Consider the following 17,945-nt stretch of genomic DNA (forward strand, 5'->3'; position numbering starts at 1 on the left):
TCTCTCTCTCTGTGTGTGTGTGTGTGTGTGTGTGTGTGTGTGTGTGTGTGTGTGTGTGTGTGTGTGTGTGAGTGTGTGTGGGTGTGTGTGTGTGTGTGTGTGTGTGTGTGTGAGGGGGAAGAGAGTGAGAGTGCACGCGCGCGTTACGTATGGGAAATAGGACACAGTTCCTTCATCACAACATAACCTCATTATCACTCCCTTGTAATTCGATGAATGAAATGAACATGACTGAATTAAACGTGTACTCGTTTATTTCAGCGGACTGATTTTGTATTTTTATTTTGGCCTTTTGTTTTGAAGGGCTGCCCGGTTTCGTTTTCGTGCCCTCGCTCTACTACACGTCCGATGGCGTGCGCTGCGACTCGCTCGCGCACTGTACGTGACGTCAAACCAGCATGGCGGTCAAGGTGACTTCGGCATCGCTCTCGTAGCGATTTTCAAACCTTTTTTTTGCGCATATCTGCATGTTTTCCGCTCGTTTTCTTGTGTGGGACTTGTGCCAGGTAGACAGCGCGGGGCTGCCCGGGCAGGGCGCCTCGGATGCGGTGTGGTCTGAGGCTCTAGCATCACTGGGCTAGCCGCCGCCCGGCTGGCCTTGATGAGGCATCCACAACCTCAAAGTTAGCGAGATAATGCTAAACCGCTATCGGACTGCTGCCTAGATAACAAAACAACCAGCGACTGTAGCTGAAGTGTCTCTGTCTATTTGCTCTCGTCCTCTCGTTTTGTAGCCGTTTCAGATCGTAACATGTCATTGCCACGGTTTGTGTCCTCTTCCTGTGTGTGTGTGGTTTGTGCTTGCTAGCCGGCTACCCCAGTTGTAACCTTACTTTGAGCTAATCTATAGGTTTAGCTCGTTTTCTAGTCGACTGATGAGGCTGACTACCTGTCTAAACTTGCTCGACGTGATGTTTTGCAAGGTGTAGTCGTGAAGCTTTGATGTAGGTTAAATCAGGTCGCAGCTGGCTGTTTCTCCTTCACAGCAGTTGCTGTTTCAAGGAGACTTGAGCCCCAAAGTAGTTTGCTTGTTTCTGCTTCATGTTACTTGGTGTAACTTGCTTTTACTAGCGGCTGTTTGTGCTCATGTGACAAAACGCACCTTCGCATCATGTCATAACGTCGTTTTACTGTGTGTTGTTTTTAGGTGCAATCAACCAAACGTGGGGACCCGAGTGAGCTGAAAGCAATCTTCCAGAAGGTAAGGTTTGATATCATCCTAACACAGTCAGATTCTAGTGTTTCTTTAGTAAAGCTCAATGTCACACATACTGTATCTTCTACATATCCATGTAAACAGCTGGTTGTAGAAAGCAGCTCGCCCCAGACTGTCTTCACTGAGTGAATGAGCTTGTAAGGTTGTCATGAGGTTTGAATTACAGCATTAGCCACAGTTAAATATCCAGCACAGGCTGCTGCCGCTGCATTAAAGACACAAATGACTGTAACTGAATGGCTTGATGGTGAATATAGTCATCAGTTCGCCTCACGTTATTGGTGAAGCTTTACCATAACGTTTGTTGACTCAGTGGCAGCTGTTGTTAATGGAGAGGTTGTTTTAAATTCAGTGTAAGAGTTGTTTATCATCTGCTTTTCTCAGTCTCTGCTTTGATCATCATGTCATGTAGGGGGAAAGAGTTGGTCTGGTTTACAGGAAGTATGAGCGTATTGTCTTTTTACAAGTAGCTCAGTTGATGGAGCATCAGACATTTATTCTGAGAGTCCAGGTTTAAAGTCCCTGATCAGGCTGAATTGGCAGTTGCAATAAGCGGTACGGTCCTTTTATGCCCATGAGATGTGCATGAGTGATTCCAATAAAAAGGGATTTGGTTAACCTTCACCTTGCTCCACTGTTTACTTGTGTGGCGAGCGAGTGACCGGCTGTGTGATTGTCGTGTGGGCCAGCAGTTGTCCCTACACTGATGTGCATAGGTCAGATAGCTCAGAAGCTAAAACCATAAACATCAGTGCGTGTGTGAATGCCCATGCGTGTTTAAGTATGGGCTGGTGTCATTCTGCTATGTCACTCCGACACTGCAGGACCAGTGACCTTGGTTGTTCAGTTGCAGCATGAAGCTAGGAAACTTTGATGGTTGACAGAACTGTTGTTTTTGTTGATGTTTGTTATATTATTTGTTGTTGTTTGTCTCCTCAGTATGCCAGTGTATCGGACAAGGATGGAGAGAGGTTCATGACCCCCCAAGACTTTGTCCAGAGATATCTAGGACTACACACGCAGATCCACCACAACCCCAAAACTGTACAGCTCATTGCTGCTGTGGCTGACACCACAAAGGACGGGTACGTACTGAAACAGAAATTATATACACACACAATTACATGCAGCTTATCATCACTTATAGACAGTTTATTGAGCCATGTCTGATCAATGCTTCCAGTTATAGCCACTTACAGATAAGATAAAACTCCCAGCGACACCCATTTCCCTGACTGCTTGCTCATGAGGCAGTGTTTATTTTAGGAGCTACTCTAGTTTTAGTCAAAGAAAGGTCAGCATTTTTTGTCACATTTTTGTCAGTATGTCGGCTGCATGTTTGCAGACTTCTTCAAACAATCCAGTCAAGTCTATCAGACTTTTGTGCAGGTTGTATCTACAAGTACTACCATTACAATCACTCCAGTGCTGAAACAATTAGTTGATTACTATGCCTAGCCTTAATGCTAAGAAAATATACACAGATATCTCATAAATAAATTGCTGTAAACTAAGAAACAACAGTTTGACTAGATGGTAAATGCAATTCAGTGTTGAGAGCTGACAATACTTTTTTCTGGTGAGGACAAGTGAAAACGGATTGAGCGTAATCACAAGCTGCTTGTAAACGATGTTACAGCAGCAACATGTAATGCTCCTTTAGTCACATTTCTGCCACATGCTTCACTACAACAGGTAGACAGACGGTCATGTTTCACTCACAAGCTTTGAAGGTGATGTAAGAACAGGAACCCAACAAACGTTAGCCTGAAGCGAGTTTCATTCATTCATCGTTTTATGGTAGCAACCACAAAACTTTTTCCTTGAGTAAAACTGGCTTCCTGCCAGGCGTAGCCAGCAAGGTTCGCTAGCAAATTTGACACAGTTGACTTCCCAGTAACACTGACTTGACATTAATAAATATCGGCTCAGTTAATATTAGAATTTACAGTTAAGTAAGCAAACTGACCGGGGCAGTATTGGTAGGATGGTGGTGCAACTTCAGCTCTCCCTTCAGGTTGTGTGCTTTCTTCCCACTTAATCTTTAGCCACAGGTCATCTCTCTGTCTCTTTTTACTGCACCGTGTTTTTCCTTTTTTGCCAACCAAAAGCATTCACGTTGTCTCTGACTTTGGGACGGCATCACACGTCACAATTCACAGTGTATTTGTGATTTAATTTAACTGTTAGGGTATGATCTGATCTTTGCTTCGTTCCAAAGTCTTTCATGTGTTTAACAATATATCTTTTTTCCCCCTCTTCCACCACATGCACACCAACAACTGCAGGCTCATCTCGTTCCAGGAGTTTTTTGCATTTGAATCAGTGTTGTGTGCACCCGACGCTCTCTTCATAGTAGCCTTCCAGCTGTTTGACAAGACCGGAACTGGAGCCATTTCATTCGGTACAACCCAATTTTTCTGTATTTTTGCACGAGCTTTGATTTCAGTCTGCATTATTTCAATGAAAACAAAGTATGACAGTATAAATATAGCAAGTTACGTTGTGCAAAATATTTTAAACTATACACTTTTAAAGGAAATTCTCTAGTTTAATTGAAGCACAGGTGAAGCCCTCCCTGATGTGTTTGTGTGCTGCGTCATCAAAGCGCTGCAGTGTGCAGAAAGAATTTGCTAATATGACATAGTTGACCAGATTACTCTACGTCTAAGTCATTACACATGGATTGACTTGCATAATCACTCATGCACTGCTTCAATCCAACTTGAGCTTTCTTTCTTATGTCACAGACGAAGCTTTATGTTACGTCATTTGTCAGGAAGTTTGATCATTGATCCTTTTAGATAAAATAATATTTGTATTTGTGCTGCAGAGAATGTGCGCGACATCTTCAGCCAGACCACAGTGCACCACCACATTCCCTTCAACTGGGACTGTGAGTTCATCCGGCTGCACTTTGGGCACGACGGCAAGAAGGATCTCAGCTACCTCGAGTTCACCCAGTTCCTGCAGGTACGTTGGCTATATACAGACACCCACTGATCAGTGTCAAGTTTTTCACTTCGCCTTTGAGGCGACTATATTTACACTCAGCATTCTGGTGTCAAGTGTTTTTTTTTCTTTTTTTTTAGGAGCTGCAGCTGGAGCATGCACGCCAGGCATTCGCCCAAAAGGACAAAGGCAAGAATGGCGTCATCTCCTCCATGGACTTCAGTGACATTATGGCCACCATCAGACACCACATGCTCACACCGTTTGTGGAGGAGAACCTTGTCTCCGTGAGTGTGTTTGTGTGCGAGGGGAGCTAACTGACAGAATAATATGTCGCCACAGAGAATATTCAGATGATGGTCCAAAAATAATTTTCATAGCTGGAAGCTCAGTCGTTTCAGTTCCTACTCGGCTGTGACATCTCCCACTTTTTGGAGTAGCAAACTGTTAATAGTTCAAGTCAAACTGGGACAAAAGGTTTTCCATGTGCCCCAGAAAATTATAAACAATACTTATATTTTGATCACTTGCAAGTGGCAATATAAATCACTCACGGGTTATGAAAATATACACACTCAACAGAGGTAAATCCTCAGCCGCTTCCAGTCTGGGGTTATTAGCCTTATAGGACAATACTGGCCACTTTCACCTTGGGCCTTTCTAATTTGAATAATCTTTTAAGCTTTGCTCAGGCTCTGCTCAGCCCAGCTCTCCTGTTTTCTGCTTTTTCTACACATTAATTTCGGACACTTCTTGACAGAGCTAAAAGTGGTTTTATCCTGATTTCCCTTAGATTCTAGTCATATACATGGTTGTAGACATAAACTGTTTTCTAGGTATATTTGGATTGAAATGTTCTAAGTTGGTCATCCTACCATGAAAACCCTGTACTTGTGCAACCCTTCACACAGTCGGATACCCTGCATATTAGGATTTGCATCAGAGGAATACATTTTATGTGCAGTTGAAATCTTTTTGGACGATTATATTTCCTGTCAGAGTTTTGTTATTTAGTTTATTTATGCATAAAATTGAGAAAAAGTCGATCAACGTCTTTCTCTAACGATAACTTTGGTCGGATCAGTACCAGACGTCCTTTGCCTTTTCTCTTCCAGGCTGCAGGTGGCAGCACCTCACACATGGTCAGCTTCTCGTATTTCAACGCCTTCAACTCCCTCCTGAACAACATGGAGCTGATCCGCAAGATTTACAGCACACTGGCCGGCACGCGGAAGGACACGCTCGTCACCAAAGGTGCTCAGATTGTTACTTCGCTGTGATGTTGTATCTTTCAGCTAAAATGCTTCAGGAGTGTGTCATAAATGTCAGTGTAGTCATAAAAGGTTATTTTCTTTTACCTCTTTCTTGCTGCAGAGGAGTTTGTTCATGCTGCCAACAAGTTTGGTCAAATCACTCCCATGGAAATTGACATCCTGTACCAGCTGTCAGGCCTGCACTCCCCCTCTGGGTAAACACTCACACTGCAACTCTGATAAATCCTGTGATAGTCAGTGTGGCACAAATTCTCTAACTCACCTCCGCTTTCTTAATGGATATTTACTAGGAAGTATAATGATCTGGGTGAAGACAGGGATGTAAATAATGGGGAAATTAACATCTGTGTTTTTTTTTAGGCGCCTGAATCTTAGTGACATTGACAGGATAGCTCCATTAGAGGAAGGATGTCTGCCCCATCACCTGGCTGAAACCCAAAAACAGGTAGGATGACCTGTGTCTGCGGTGAAACAAAAATTTACACAGTTGTTTTCTTAATATTAATTCACCATATTCCTGTGTGTGTTTTCCTATCAGACCCATGGGGACCCTTCCAGGTCTGTGTTGCTCCAGGTTGCAGAGTCGGCCTACAGGTTCACCCTGGGCTCTATTGCTGGAGGTGAGTTATCCTACAGCCAAAGACAGATGGCTGTCTGAAAATGCAGCAGCAACTGACATATCTAATTTAAGGCGTAGTATTTATTCATATTTATACTGTGTGTGTGTTCACAAAGCTACGGGAGCGACGGCCGTGTACCCCATCGACTTGGTGAAGACTCGTATGCAGAACCAGAGGTCCACGGGATCCTTCGTTGGAGAGCTGATGTACAAGAACAGCTTTGACTGTGCTAAGAAGGTGCTTCGTTACGAGGGCTTCTTCGGCTTCTATAGAGGTAGGCCTGTCGTACTCCTGTCTGCCCTGTAATAGGAACGAAACAAGACTCTACCGTCACTCAGTCCTCCATGCTTCCCAACAGGTCTGGTTCCTCAGCTTATAGGTGTGGCACCTGAGAAGGCTATCAAACTCACAGTAAGTACACAACACATAATAATCTGCTAGTTGCTTTGTTTGCACACTTGTTTCAGTGGTAATAATGGGTTTATACAGAAGTTAACTGCATATCGACAAAATACAGTAAGAGGAAGCTTAAAACCAATTTAAAAGTCACAAAGACATCACATTTACTTATTTAGGGCAGATTTACAAAAGCAAGATGACACTGGTTGACTGATATTCAGTCTTCCTCTGAAATGTCTTTGGTCTCATGCCTGCTCTGTGTTTGCGTCCAACAGATGAACGACTTTGTAAGAGACAAGTTCACCGACAAAGACGACAATATTCCCTTCCTTGCTGAGGTTCTCGCCGGTGGCTGTGTAAGTGTCAGGTCCATAACTCTTTTGTATCCCGCTTAATCTGTTTGTGAATGCATAGATGAAGGCTAGATAAAAATGCACATTTACCACCCTTAGGTAAATATGCCTCCCTAGTTGTATGTTGTGCATGGAGTCTGTTTATCGGTTGTATTAACTTGCTTGCAGAGTTCCAAATGACATTACTAACAGTGGACTGCAACGCTGATTGCATCCAGAGTTAAATTGTCATTGTCCAACGCAACATGTTTTGTTTTCTGTTTTTGTTTTTTGATAGCGTTGTTCATCCTTACACACTTTGGCCCAGCACACCTTACCGCCCGGAGAAATGGCAAAGTAAATGATTGATCAGGATTTAATTTTTTTTTACTATTGACACTTACAATGGATAAAACTTGGCTCCCATCCCTCAGCTGCGTACATGTGAGATGCAGAAGCAGTGAATTATTTTCTCCTTGAATTAATTGTGTGAATAAACTCCTCTCCTCTCATTTATCCAGGCTGGAGGCTCTCAGGTGATCTTCACCAACCCGCTGGAGATTGTGAAGATTCGCCTGCAGGTGGCGGGCGAGATCACCACTGGACCTCGAGTCAGCGCGCTCAGCGTGGTCCGTGACCTGGGCTTCTTCGGCCTCTACAAGGTAACTTGTCTTTGATCGAGTATTCATGCACTCCTTGCTCTTTCATAGTCTTCTTCTAAGCACCGTCTCATACAACCGTCTGACTCCCTTCTCTGTCTAACCAGGGTGCTAAAGCATGTTTCCTGAGAGACATCCCCTTCTCAGCCATCTATTTCCCGGCGTATGCCCACCTCAAGTCCCAGTTTGCTGACGAACAAGGCAGGCTGGGAGCTCTGCAGCTTCTCACTGCTGGAGCAATCGCAGGTAACCTCAGATTATGACATAGAACAGCAAACACTATATTTTATAAAGTACTGCTTAAGAGAAAAGGATACCATTCAGCTGAACCCATGACTGCGAGCTGAATCATTAAATGTTAATAAACAAGCTGGTTATAAATTCTTACTGACCTCCCCTTAAAGTTGCTACGCTCTGGCGCCCCCTGGAGGCAAAGTGAAACAAATACGCTTTGTTTTAGTGTGTAAGAGACCCCTCAATTCATCTGCAGATAACAGCACAGGAAATAGTTCATATTTCTTACTTATCAGACCCGATGACAGGAATTAAGAATAACAATAGTAATACAGAAATAGACAATCTTCTTGCTGTAGTCTCATTTGATATGTAGGTTATATAAACAGATCAATATCAAATTGAGACTGTTTGATAACTAGTTAAAAGTTCCTTTCATGTTTAAGTTGTAGACTCCGTTCTTCACAGGTTTAAAGGAACCTCTGATTTTTTTTCCATTTCCCAGGTATCCCTGCTGCCTCCCTCGTGACGCCTGCTGATGTCATCAAGACGCGTCTGCAGGTTGCAGCGAGGGCAGGACAAACCTCTTACACTGGAGTCATCGATTGCTTCAGGAAGATCATGAGAGAGGAAGGGTTCAGGGCTTTGTGGAAGGGAGCTGGAGGTATGCGTCTGTGTGCAGCAGCATGCAGGGACACAATGCATCTCAGGTCGTTTTTGCACGTAAAAAATATTGAATCTTTTCTCCCTCTCTTTTCTCCAGCTCGTATGTGCCGGTCCTCTCCTCAGTTTGGTGTGACTCTGGTGACTTATGAGCTCTTACAGCGGTGGTTCTACGTTGACTTTGGAGGACAGTAAGTATCAGTTTTTACTGTATTTTTTAAAGGAGTGAGCAGTTAAATCGTTTTTGTTGTGTTTTTTTAATGGATTTGGTCAACTGAAAGTTAACAAAGAGAGAGGTTTGGGGAGCACATAAGAGAATGCACTGGTAGGACTAATGACCTGTATAGAAAATGGCTTCAGAGACAGAAAATAGAACTCTGAAAATGCCTCCTGATGCCTTATTTTATTTCATTTTTGCATTATCTGCAGTACCTGTTATTATACCTAGTCTGCTGGACATATCTTAAGGTTAACTTGACTTAAATCTGCGTATTAACCATTCCCTTCTCTTTCCTATCTGCAGTCGTCCGACAGGATCTGAGCCCACACCCAAGTCCCGCATCTCTGAGCTTCCTCCCATCAACTCCGACCACCTCGGAGGCTACCGCCTGGCTGCAGCCACATTTGCCGGGGTGGAGAACAAATTCGGCCTTCACCTCCCTAAATTCAAGTCCTCCGGCGTGGTTTCCATTCATCACCCGGAGCCGGTCACTGCCACGCCACCTCAGGCCTAGTAGGGCTCTGAATCTCCATATCACTTTGCCATCCCTCTCCTTCTCTACCAGGAGCCAGACACTTAGATAGATACACAAACGAAACGCACACAGTTAAAATACACTCCACACATAGGGGCCATAACAACACCAGCCCCTCCCAAGGGTGAAGGTGTGCTTCCACTGGTCCCCCGCAGCCAGTGATGGAGGTGGAGCGCTGGCTGCAGCCGTGGATGCGACCAAGCAGACAGCGACGGGACCAGAGCACTGACTGTGTTGTATCTTCAGTGGCTGTACGCTCCTGCCATCTCCATCTTTTGTGTTCTTTTGTCTAAAACGGAGCTCCAGGCCCCACCTCTCTCTTTCTCTCTCATGAGTAGCTGATATGATTTTTATTCTGTTTTCTGTCTGATACTCAGTGTGAGTAGGACTTCTCTTATTGGACGGCGGGGATAGCAAATATTAGATTGGTCAGCATGGCGTGTGGGGCTTCACCTTTGATTGGTCCTCACATAGGGGCAATATACTGTACATATTGTATAACTGTACGGAGACAGCACATCGACAGGAAGCATTGAAGAAAATGTTACAAGACAAAGATCTGTAACATTCGGTCAGTATCATTATACAGCACCTATAATGTTACGGCAGCACGGGGCCTTCCGGTCCTGCTCTCTGAGAATCTCTCTTACTGATGTACAGAAATTTTCAATTGAGTGTTTTCTTGATTAAAAACAAGAATCATGAGCAGAGAATTAGGTATTAATAAATTAAATGTATCTGAATTCAGTCATTGTATTTTATTGAAATAAATCATCCATATGGTTTTAATTTTAACAATATGTCTTTGAGTTTTATTCCAATGGAAAAGTGCAACCATTGACCGTATCAGAAACAGTAACAGGAAAGAATACAGTACAGTTAAGTCTATGCAGAATACTGATGTTGTTCAGATTATATCAAATATGGTTGCTACAGTGCATCGTTAAGCTCATTTGTAAATATTTAAAGAGAAAGCATTTGAAGCTGAAGTTTTGTCTGGTGAGGTTGGACTGCTGCATCCTGGAGGGAATGGATGGAACTGGATGGAAAAGGAAACTCAAATCATGTTCTGTGATAAAGATGAGTTTCCAACCTCAGCTTTAAATCTCCATTTAAAACTTCATGCAGTTTATTTAATCCTCTTAAAGAGGACAAGTCAGGAAACTGTTTGTTCTTTTTTACTACTCGTTACACAGATTCAGAGTGTAAAAACGAATCACCTTTGGTACAGAAAAAAAAAAAACATCACTTTTTTACTGTACTAGTGTAGATAAATTCAAGGCAAGTAAAGGAACGGATTTTGCCTGGTACAAAGCTTGTAGTGCGAGTTTTAGGAATGTACTACTCAAGCTCTTAGTACAAAGCAGCATTTCTTGAAACAATACACAAAATATTTAAATAAGTGCAACCACCAGAATAAATATTAAATATTGTAGTGGTTAAAATGTAAGAATGACACACCTCTGCACAGGCCAGAGTGAGCATGTGTAAGCATATAAGCTGTTTTTTTTTTTTTTTTCAGTCATCAAATTCAAGTACTGCTGAGGACAAAGAGGATCTGATAAGTGATATGTCAGCTTTTTCTCTTTTCGCTCTGCTGACACGCACTTTAAAAGCCGTGTGCACAAGTGTGTCTGGAAAAATATTAAAACATGTAAAAACACTCAAATGGTAATAAAAAGGTGCAGGTACAAAGGTTTGCATATTTAAAAAAGAACTGAGTTGGTTGAGGCCTCAGGAGAAGAGCAGTTTCTTGGAGCCCTGAGGATGTTATCAAAGCTAGAAGTTTAGAGTGGACAGACACGTCTACATACGCTGAGAAACACGTCCCTGTATATCCCTCTGTCAGCTGAACTTTCAATCACTTCACTTCTGTACAACTACTGCTACACCTGACGTTCATTGTTCCTACAAATGTACTCTAAAACTCTTCGAGACACTTTTCAAAACACTTCTAAAACTCGTCTAAAGCCGTCTTTTCTATCCCTTCTAGCTCTGCACGTCTCCTCAGGCCAATTCATGTTGTCGTGGGTGGAAAAGCTGGAAGCCAGTGTCGTGTAGTGTGCTTTAGGTGTGTTGGTGTATGAGCAGGGCTGTCAGTGTGGGGTTCGGAAAATCAGACGTTGGCCAGTTCCTCCGCTTCATCTCGGTTCTCGTTGATCTCGGCCAGCGTCCTGACGAAGCGCGTCCACTCGTCGGCTTTGGGCACGCAGATTTGCTGCAGAAAGACAAAAGGAGGACACGTCACACGGCACGTGAAGCAAGATTTTGAAAAAGTCTTGAAAATCGTTTGTTTTCAGTTGTATAACTGAGGGAAGCTAAATCTGAAATCTCATTAAAGTGTGATAGTAATATATGGGATGACATCTCACCTCGCCTACATCGTAGACCTGCACCTGCCCCTCCGAGTCCCCGGTGGCAATCTCTTTGCCAGAGTGAGCCCATCTCACACGGTTCAGCGCTGAAGCCCCGTCCACACACACACTGGCGGTGGGAACCTAAAGAACAAAAAAAACAGCTTAAGACGAAGAAAAAACAACTTACAAAGAGGCAGATTCACAGATGGTCTGCAGGGGTGCCATTAACTTGTTTATGTTGCAGGTGCTATAATCATAGGAAATCTAGCTCGTGATACTATATGGATATTTTTAAAGATCTTCTACATGAACAACAACCCATAAAAAACAAAAAAGCACAATATGTCTCCTTTAAAGGGTAAAACAAAGGTCTTTCACTGCATTGCGTATGTGCATACTTCTGTATCGTTGTTGAGGTTCCACAGGTCCAGGCGTCCAGCTAGGTCCACACATGCAAACAGAGCCGGGTGAGTTGGAGACCACATCGCATCGTAGACGTAGTCACAACTGTCCTCGAACGAGTACAACGGACGGGTGCTCTGAGCAGACGAAAAGAGGGAGAAATGGATCAAAGTTAACAAACATCACTGGTAGTGCAACTGAAAGTGTGGTTGTGATCTTAAATGTGTCACCTTAGTGCTCCAGAGTTTGACAGTCCAGTCAAAAGAGGAGGAGATGAAGAGATGAGAGAAGTCGACAGGTCCTCCAGCGCTGTGACAGCTCAGCCCGGTCACCGGACCATGATGGCCCTCAAACACCTCAGTGATTCCCGCCTTACTGTAACACACACACACATGAAAACGACAGTCAGGACAGGACTTCTAAACAAAAATCTGTCCTGAGGAAATAAAACTTAGGACTGAGCACTTAGCACTGAGGATGGAGGTCAAAGAGGACTCACCTGCCGTGGCGACAGGCCGTGTAGACCGAGCCGTCCTCGCTCCCCACCACGAAGTTGTTCACGTCAGCCAGAGGAAAGGCCATGGAGGTGACGGCCACCGCTTTGCTCTGTTTGAACACCAGCTCCAGACTGTCCTGCAGGGAAAACACACGCAGCCTTAAACACTCCAAGCAACTGTTATTCACGACGGCATCCCTGCTCATCTTCCATACAGGTTGAACGTACCTGCGGCTGGGAGAGCATGTCGAGGCTCCAGGAGCACATTTTGCCATCAGTGGAGATGCTGATCAAGTTGTTGGCGTTTTGGGTTCCGACCACGTTCACACAGTAGACTGGGTGCTGAACACGGCAGAGGAGGACAGACAGAGGAGTTAGACCAACGCAAGACGAAACGCTGCGTGTGTTAACATAAAGGTGTGTGAGCTCCAGTGCGTCACCGTGTGTGCGGCTGCAGACAGAGGGGTTCTCTGAACAGGGGTGCGCTTGTTGCTCCTGTTGTCCCACAAGACAATCTGTCCCGAGTACGTCCCGCCCACCACCAGGTTGGGGTGAAACTTTGCGAACCCGGCTGACATCACCTCCGACTGGAGGAAGAAAGAACACAATTTAAAGGCATCTGCTTTTGCATAAATCTTCATTGTATTAAGCTTAAAAGAATGTCTTTAATGCCAGGGGTTTGTTGGGCTGTGGTTTTGTACCTGGCAGTGGAAAATATACTCAGGTGTGCCTTTCTTGTACTTCAAGTTCCAGACCAGTGCCACTCCATCGGGCTCATGGGGAGCATCCTCGTTATTGTTATATGAAGCTACCAGCAGCTCCGGATACTGACAGGAAGATGGACACCGTTTTTAGATGCAGTGATACTAAGGGTAGACATACAGGAAAAAAATAGAGCCCAAAGGTTAGACAGGAGAGGGTTAAAGCTCCTGTGTCTGCGCTCTGACCCACCTGAGGAGACCAGTCGAGACAGGTGACCACTCTGTTTTTAGTCCAGCGATCATCCGCAAACTGTCTGTACAGAACCAGCTTTGCACCGGCCTGCAAGTCACTGGAAGGGACCAAAAAGAAAAGAATTATCAACCATGCCTACCTACCTAGCTATAGAGGGCAATGTGTTTTTCCATGGGCCTCACCCTTCCTTGTCCTCCAGATCTCTGCCGCTGTAGTCGAAGCAGACGTCCACCTGCTCGGCCAGAGCCCTCTCCACAATTCTGCTGCCTCGCTCGAAAAACGACAAGAACTCCTCGGAGTGCAGAACCTGCAGCTTCTCTTCCTCTGTCAGCTCTTTGGGACCGTCTACACACAGATGAGTCAGTATAAGGGAAATTGGGGAAAAATACACAAGAAAAGATGTTGCTTACTGATTGCGTATTGCTGGAAAGATTTCAATCAGCTCAAACTCATTATCTAAGGCAGACAGAAATAAAGAAAGGTAGTAAAAGCACAACATTTTAAACAATTTCTGCCTTACCCTCCTCCTGCTGTTCACCCTGCTCGTCTTTCTCCTCCTGGGTGTCCTCTGCCGGTGGAGGAGCAGCGACCTCCTCATCCTCTTCCTCATCTGGAACACACACACGCAGATTGGATTGAGTTTTTATCCAGTTCTGATTCAGCCATGGTAGAAGAGAGAACGGGTTTGCTTTTGCATTACCTGCTTTTTGATCGGTGTGTGTCAGCGCCTCGGTGGGTGTCTGTGTTTCTTTACAGTAGGACACCATTTCCTTTGGGACAAACTCCACTTGGGTCACTTTGGACATGCCCAGCCTCACAGCGCCACGTCTACACACACACACACACACACACACACACACACACACACACACAGACACACACACGCGCCATTGTCGAAGTAAGCACACACGCAGATTTGCGATACAAAGCAAGAACTGAATGCAAATTTGACATGAAGAGACATAAATGATGATATACAGACAAAATACTAACACATTTAGACAAATCTAAGATGGAACCACAAAAAACTGAATAAAGCTGGAAGACAAGCTAAAGGAGAGAGGAGGAGCAGTACCCCATGAGCTCAGAGTCGGAGTGGAGTTGCAGAGTAGAGGGGTCAGGATCCCAATGCAATGTCCTTATACAGCCAAACCACCAGACGGTGTTAGTAAGAGAGAGACAGGACAGACAGAAAGGAAGAGGAAAACAAGAGGATGAAAACAAACGCAGAACACGGGCAAAAAGGTGACACGTTAAAGATGGGGAAAAACAGCAAACAGAGAGGAAGAAAGACCGAGGTGAGAAGAAGAAGAGGAAGAAGAAGTGGAAGAAGAAGAATTGAGTGCGTGTTAATTGAGAAACGTCAGCGTGCCGATGCAAAGGCAAAGAGGAGAGACATGTCAGAATTCATCAAGAATAATTCACGCGTTAATACACAGACACCTGGGCATGCAAGTACAACAAAACATTACATTAAGAAGCAAAACAATCCCCATCTCTCTCTCTCTCTCTTTGTCTCTCACACACACACACAGACCTTGGTCCTGCGTTTCCGTCGCCAGAATCTTGGCTTCCTGCATCGCTGCCCACTGATTTGTTGGAGGGAGACATGGGGGCGGGGACTAGGTAGTGAAACAGACACGTATCTTCTGTTACTACCCTCAGGGGCTGAGCTGTGGGTGCGTGTGTGTATGTGAGTGCGATGAATGGGTGAGTGAGTGAGTGAGTGAGTGAGGGTGAGAGTCAGTGAGGGAGGACGTGAGGTATGGAAGAAGTGTGTCGATGAGTGAGTGAGTGAGTGAGTGAGGGAGTGATGCATGCAGTAAGGAGGGGATAAAAAAAAACACACAAAAAGGACAGACAAAAGGGGGAGAGAAGAGAGAATGAAAATAAATGGCAGGCAAGGTTTAGGTGTCATGCACAACAGTTATATCAAATGTTCAGATATTGTGCGAGGTGGGGGTGGGTGGCGTGGGGGTGAGTGTGTGGCCGTGACAGAAACCAAGCCAGACAGCAAAGTTAGAGGCGACATTTATAAACACCGCAGATCCATCAGGAAAACGACCAGAAAGTGATGGGAGATAAGTGAGGGTGAAAGGTAAGTAAAGACAAGAAGCATGCTGGTTTTACCGTGAGATATGTCAGGGGTGATGCCGACGCTCTGCAGCAGAGCCTCCGCCTCCCTCCTCTTCCTCTCCAGGTCAGAGTCTTCGTGGCCGGCAGAAGAACCGCCGCCCGACTCACCCCCGCGCTTCGAGTCTCCCTGCAGAGCACAGGACAGAATAAAACAAAGCAGCGGCCTGGCAGGACCTTCAGCCGTACATGACACTGCAGGCGTTCAACTTACATCCTTCTTCTTCTTCTCCTCTTCTTTTCTCTTCTTCTCCTCTCGAATTTGAGCGATCCGCTGTTTCTTCCTCTCCAGCTCAGCCTTCAGCTCACTCTTGTCAGACATACTGCAGGAGGAGGGAGGTTGAAGAGGACAATGAAGAGGTTCTTTAAGAAATGCTTCACTGCTTGCTTTTGTTTTTCCCCTTTAAAAGTTTAGCAGTTATTTGATTTCCCTTGATATATTTGCTCACAATAAACTGCCCTAATTAATTTTCAGTCGGAGAACTAATGTATTACTGGGCTAATCCTTTCAGCCCTAGCATTAATGGAAGCAGTGAAATAGGAGGCCGTTATTCATCTGGACGACCGGAGTTAAACCTTGAGTGTTTGCAACATGTTTACAAAATGTCCTCAAGCGTTGCAGAGTCTCGTAGAGCCATTACTGTTCTGTGATTTACCATGAAAACTTGGATCCTTGAAGTTAAAAAGCATTGTAAAAAATATTATGATAATGGTTTTGATTTCCTGTGAGACCATGTGAGCGTCCAACAACCAATTCATGAAAAAGCTCCAAGGCAGGAGATAGTTTGGGGCCGAGGCTGTCTCATTGCAAAGGCTTTAAAACTACACTGCAGATCTATTTCAGAGCTGAAATCATTAGTTGACATTAGTCAGCTTTTAAAAAATAAACATAAGTACTTTGATAACCGACTAAGTAATAAGAAATTTATTCAAGCAACAGCAATGCACGCAGTCTGCTTTTTCAGCTTCTCAAATGTGAAGCTTTTCTTGCTTTTCTTTATCATACATGATAGTGATGGTAGTTTTGGGCTGTTTGTTGGATAAATCAGAGCATTTAAGACAAAGACAACAATTATTATTGCAGAAGAAATCAGCAAATCATTGGGTTGGGTGCCTGGGTTAGAAAGATGCATTCAAGGACTGCAAGGTCACTCAATACACATCAGAAACTCTGCACAGCAACAGAATATATCTGAGTTTAGGGAATTTGTACTTCGCCTTGTGACTTTTCCAGTATGGAAACCACATCTATCGGTGCTGCAAGATCCAGATTGTGATGTTGTGACTGTGCAGCATCAGGAAGTAGCCCTGGGCCTGTCATCCTGGAAACATGTGAACACCAAGCAGCTGTGGATAACAATGTCCTCTTTATCTGCTTTCTCCAGAATGCCACGGCTAGCCATTAATGATGGGAGTGTATCATTCCAGAAATAAAAACACAAGTATAAAAGGTAAATATGCCTGCTTTATTATAAATGCTGAAACACACATTCGTTTATTATTATGTTGTAGCTGTAAATTCAACATGTCAGCATGTACAAACATCAACTATACACATTCATATCCCAACTAATCCTGACAGATTTGTGTCGTGAGTGTCTATAATAAGATGCTCCAACACCTCTGTGTCAGATACTGATAGCTACTGTGTTCACTTTCCCTTCAGCTACTTCATTATATTTCGACAATATAGTGAACGCCTCACGTTAAGGGTCAAGAATGTGTCAAACATTTGTATAATCTCGTTAACGTCTACACTGTCGGCTTGCTAGCTAGCTAGGTAGCTGCGTTAGCATGCTAATCTCCATGGCAGCCGGCGGGCCTGCGGTTATAATAAGCGACTAACGGTAACATCGCAAAACCAACGCCCGACACTGTCCGCTGCACCGTCCCGCTCACTGACACGGTTAAAAACAACACGGATATGAAAAGCACGTCAACATACCTGATATCAGATGTTAGACTCAAGCAGGCAGGTGACAAGAGAATCCAGTTTCCTGCGCGTTTAGTATGAATAGAAGTGGTGATGGTGGAGCCTGATGATGCTGGAAGAAGACAGCAGTTTACTTCACTGTTCTTCTTCTTCTACCTGGGCGGCGCGTCGCACAATCGCTGCGGTGGATTATCACCGCCCCCTGCTGGTGGAAGGTGGGAACTGCACCTGTCAATAATTAATTTCTTTTTAAGCTATTTTAATGGGGTTTGAATCTTTACATCAGTAAAAACGTGACTTTAGTTTCAGCTATTAAGGCTTCCACCAGGGCTACATTTGGGCTATTCTATGTATAGTTTATATATATAGTTTATATTTACACAAGTACTGTTCTTATAGTACAATTTTAAGGTACTTGTACTTCCATTTTCTGCCACTTTATATCCTCATTGCAACTTCATCCCAATCTGGTGGAAACTATTAGCTGATAGCTTTAGTTATTAGCTACTTTGCAGAGTGAGATTACTTATATAGAATTTAACATCATCTAATAAATGTAGATATAT

The 17,945-nt window shown here is 44.2% G+C and overlaps 2 protein-coding genes across 6 annotated transcripts; one reads left to right on the forward strand and one right to left on the reverse strand.

The window, feature by feature from the left end:
- Window positions 1-297: 297 nt before the first annotated feature.
- LOC115572475 (calcium-binding mitochondrial carrier protein Aralar1-like) lies at window positions 298-9,899 on the forward strand. 2 transcript variants are annotated; one of them, XM_030402599.1, is made up of 18 exons: window positions 298-410; window positions 1,148-1,201; window positions 2,156-2,301; window positions 3,505-3,620; window positions 4,050-4,189; window positions 4,309-4,455; window positions 5,284-5,422; window positions 5,543-5,636; window positions 5,803-5,887; window positions 5,981-6,062; window positions 6,178-6,336; window positions 6,421-6,473; window positions 6,737-6,817; window positions 7,315-7,455; window positions 7,560-7,698; window positions 8,192-8,350; window positions 8,450-8,540; window positions 8,873-9,899. In XM_030402599.1, exons 1-18 carry the CDS (start codon window positions 399-401, stop codon window positions 9,081-9,083), a joined length of 2,049 nt encoding a protein of 682 aa, XP_030258459.1. In that variant the 5' UTR covers window positions 298-398; the 3' UTR covers window positions 9,084-9,899. The 2 variants fall into 2 exon arrangements, with proteins under 2 accessions (XP_030258459.1, XP_030258460.1); XM_030402600.1 differs by lacking the exon at window positions 298-410 and adding an exon at window positions 417-765.
- LOC115572476 (cytoplasmic dynein 1 intermediate chain 2-like) lies at window positions 9,888-17,543 on the reverse strand. Of its 4 annotated transcripts, none has more exons than XM_030402603.1 (17): window positions 17,392-17,543; window positions 15,661-15,769; window positions 15,444-15,576; window positions 14,851-14,935; window positions 14,389-14,451; window positions 14,014-14,141; window positions 13,834-13,923; window positions 13,496-13,658; window positions 13,311-13,410; window positions 13,061-13,186; window positions 12,800-12,946; window positions 12,588-12,701; window positions 12,363-12,496; window positions 12,094-12,238; window positions 11,860-12,000; window positions 11,477-11,602; window positions 9,888-11,322 (listed from the first exon to the last, which is right to left on the reverse strand). In XM_030402603.1, the coding sequence occupies exons 2-17, from the start codon at window positions 15,766-15,768 to the stop codon at window positions 11,221-11,223; spliced, it is 1,905 nt and encodes a 634-aa protein (XP_030258463.1). In that variant the 5' UTR covers window position 15,769; window positions 17,392-17,543; the 3' UTR covers window positions 9,888-11,220. The 4 variants fall into 4 exon arrangements, with proteins under 4 accessions (XP_030258463.1, XP_030258462.1, XP_030258465.1 ...); XM_030402602.1 differs by having other exon boundaries at window positions 14,851-14,986; XM_030402605.1 differs by lacking the exon at window positions 14,389-14,451.
- Window positions 17,544-17,945: the final 402 nt, after the last annotated feature.

Source organism: Sparus aurata, chromosome 21 (assembly GCF_900880675.1).
Source record: "Sparus aurata chromosome 21, fSpaAur1.1, whole genome shotgun sequence".
Taxonomy (NCBI): domain Eukaryota; kingdom Metazoa; phylum Chordata; class Actinopteri; order Spariformes; family Sparidae; genus Sparus; species Sparus aurata.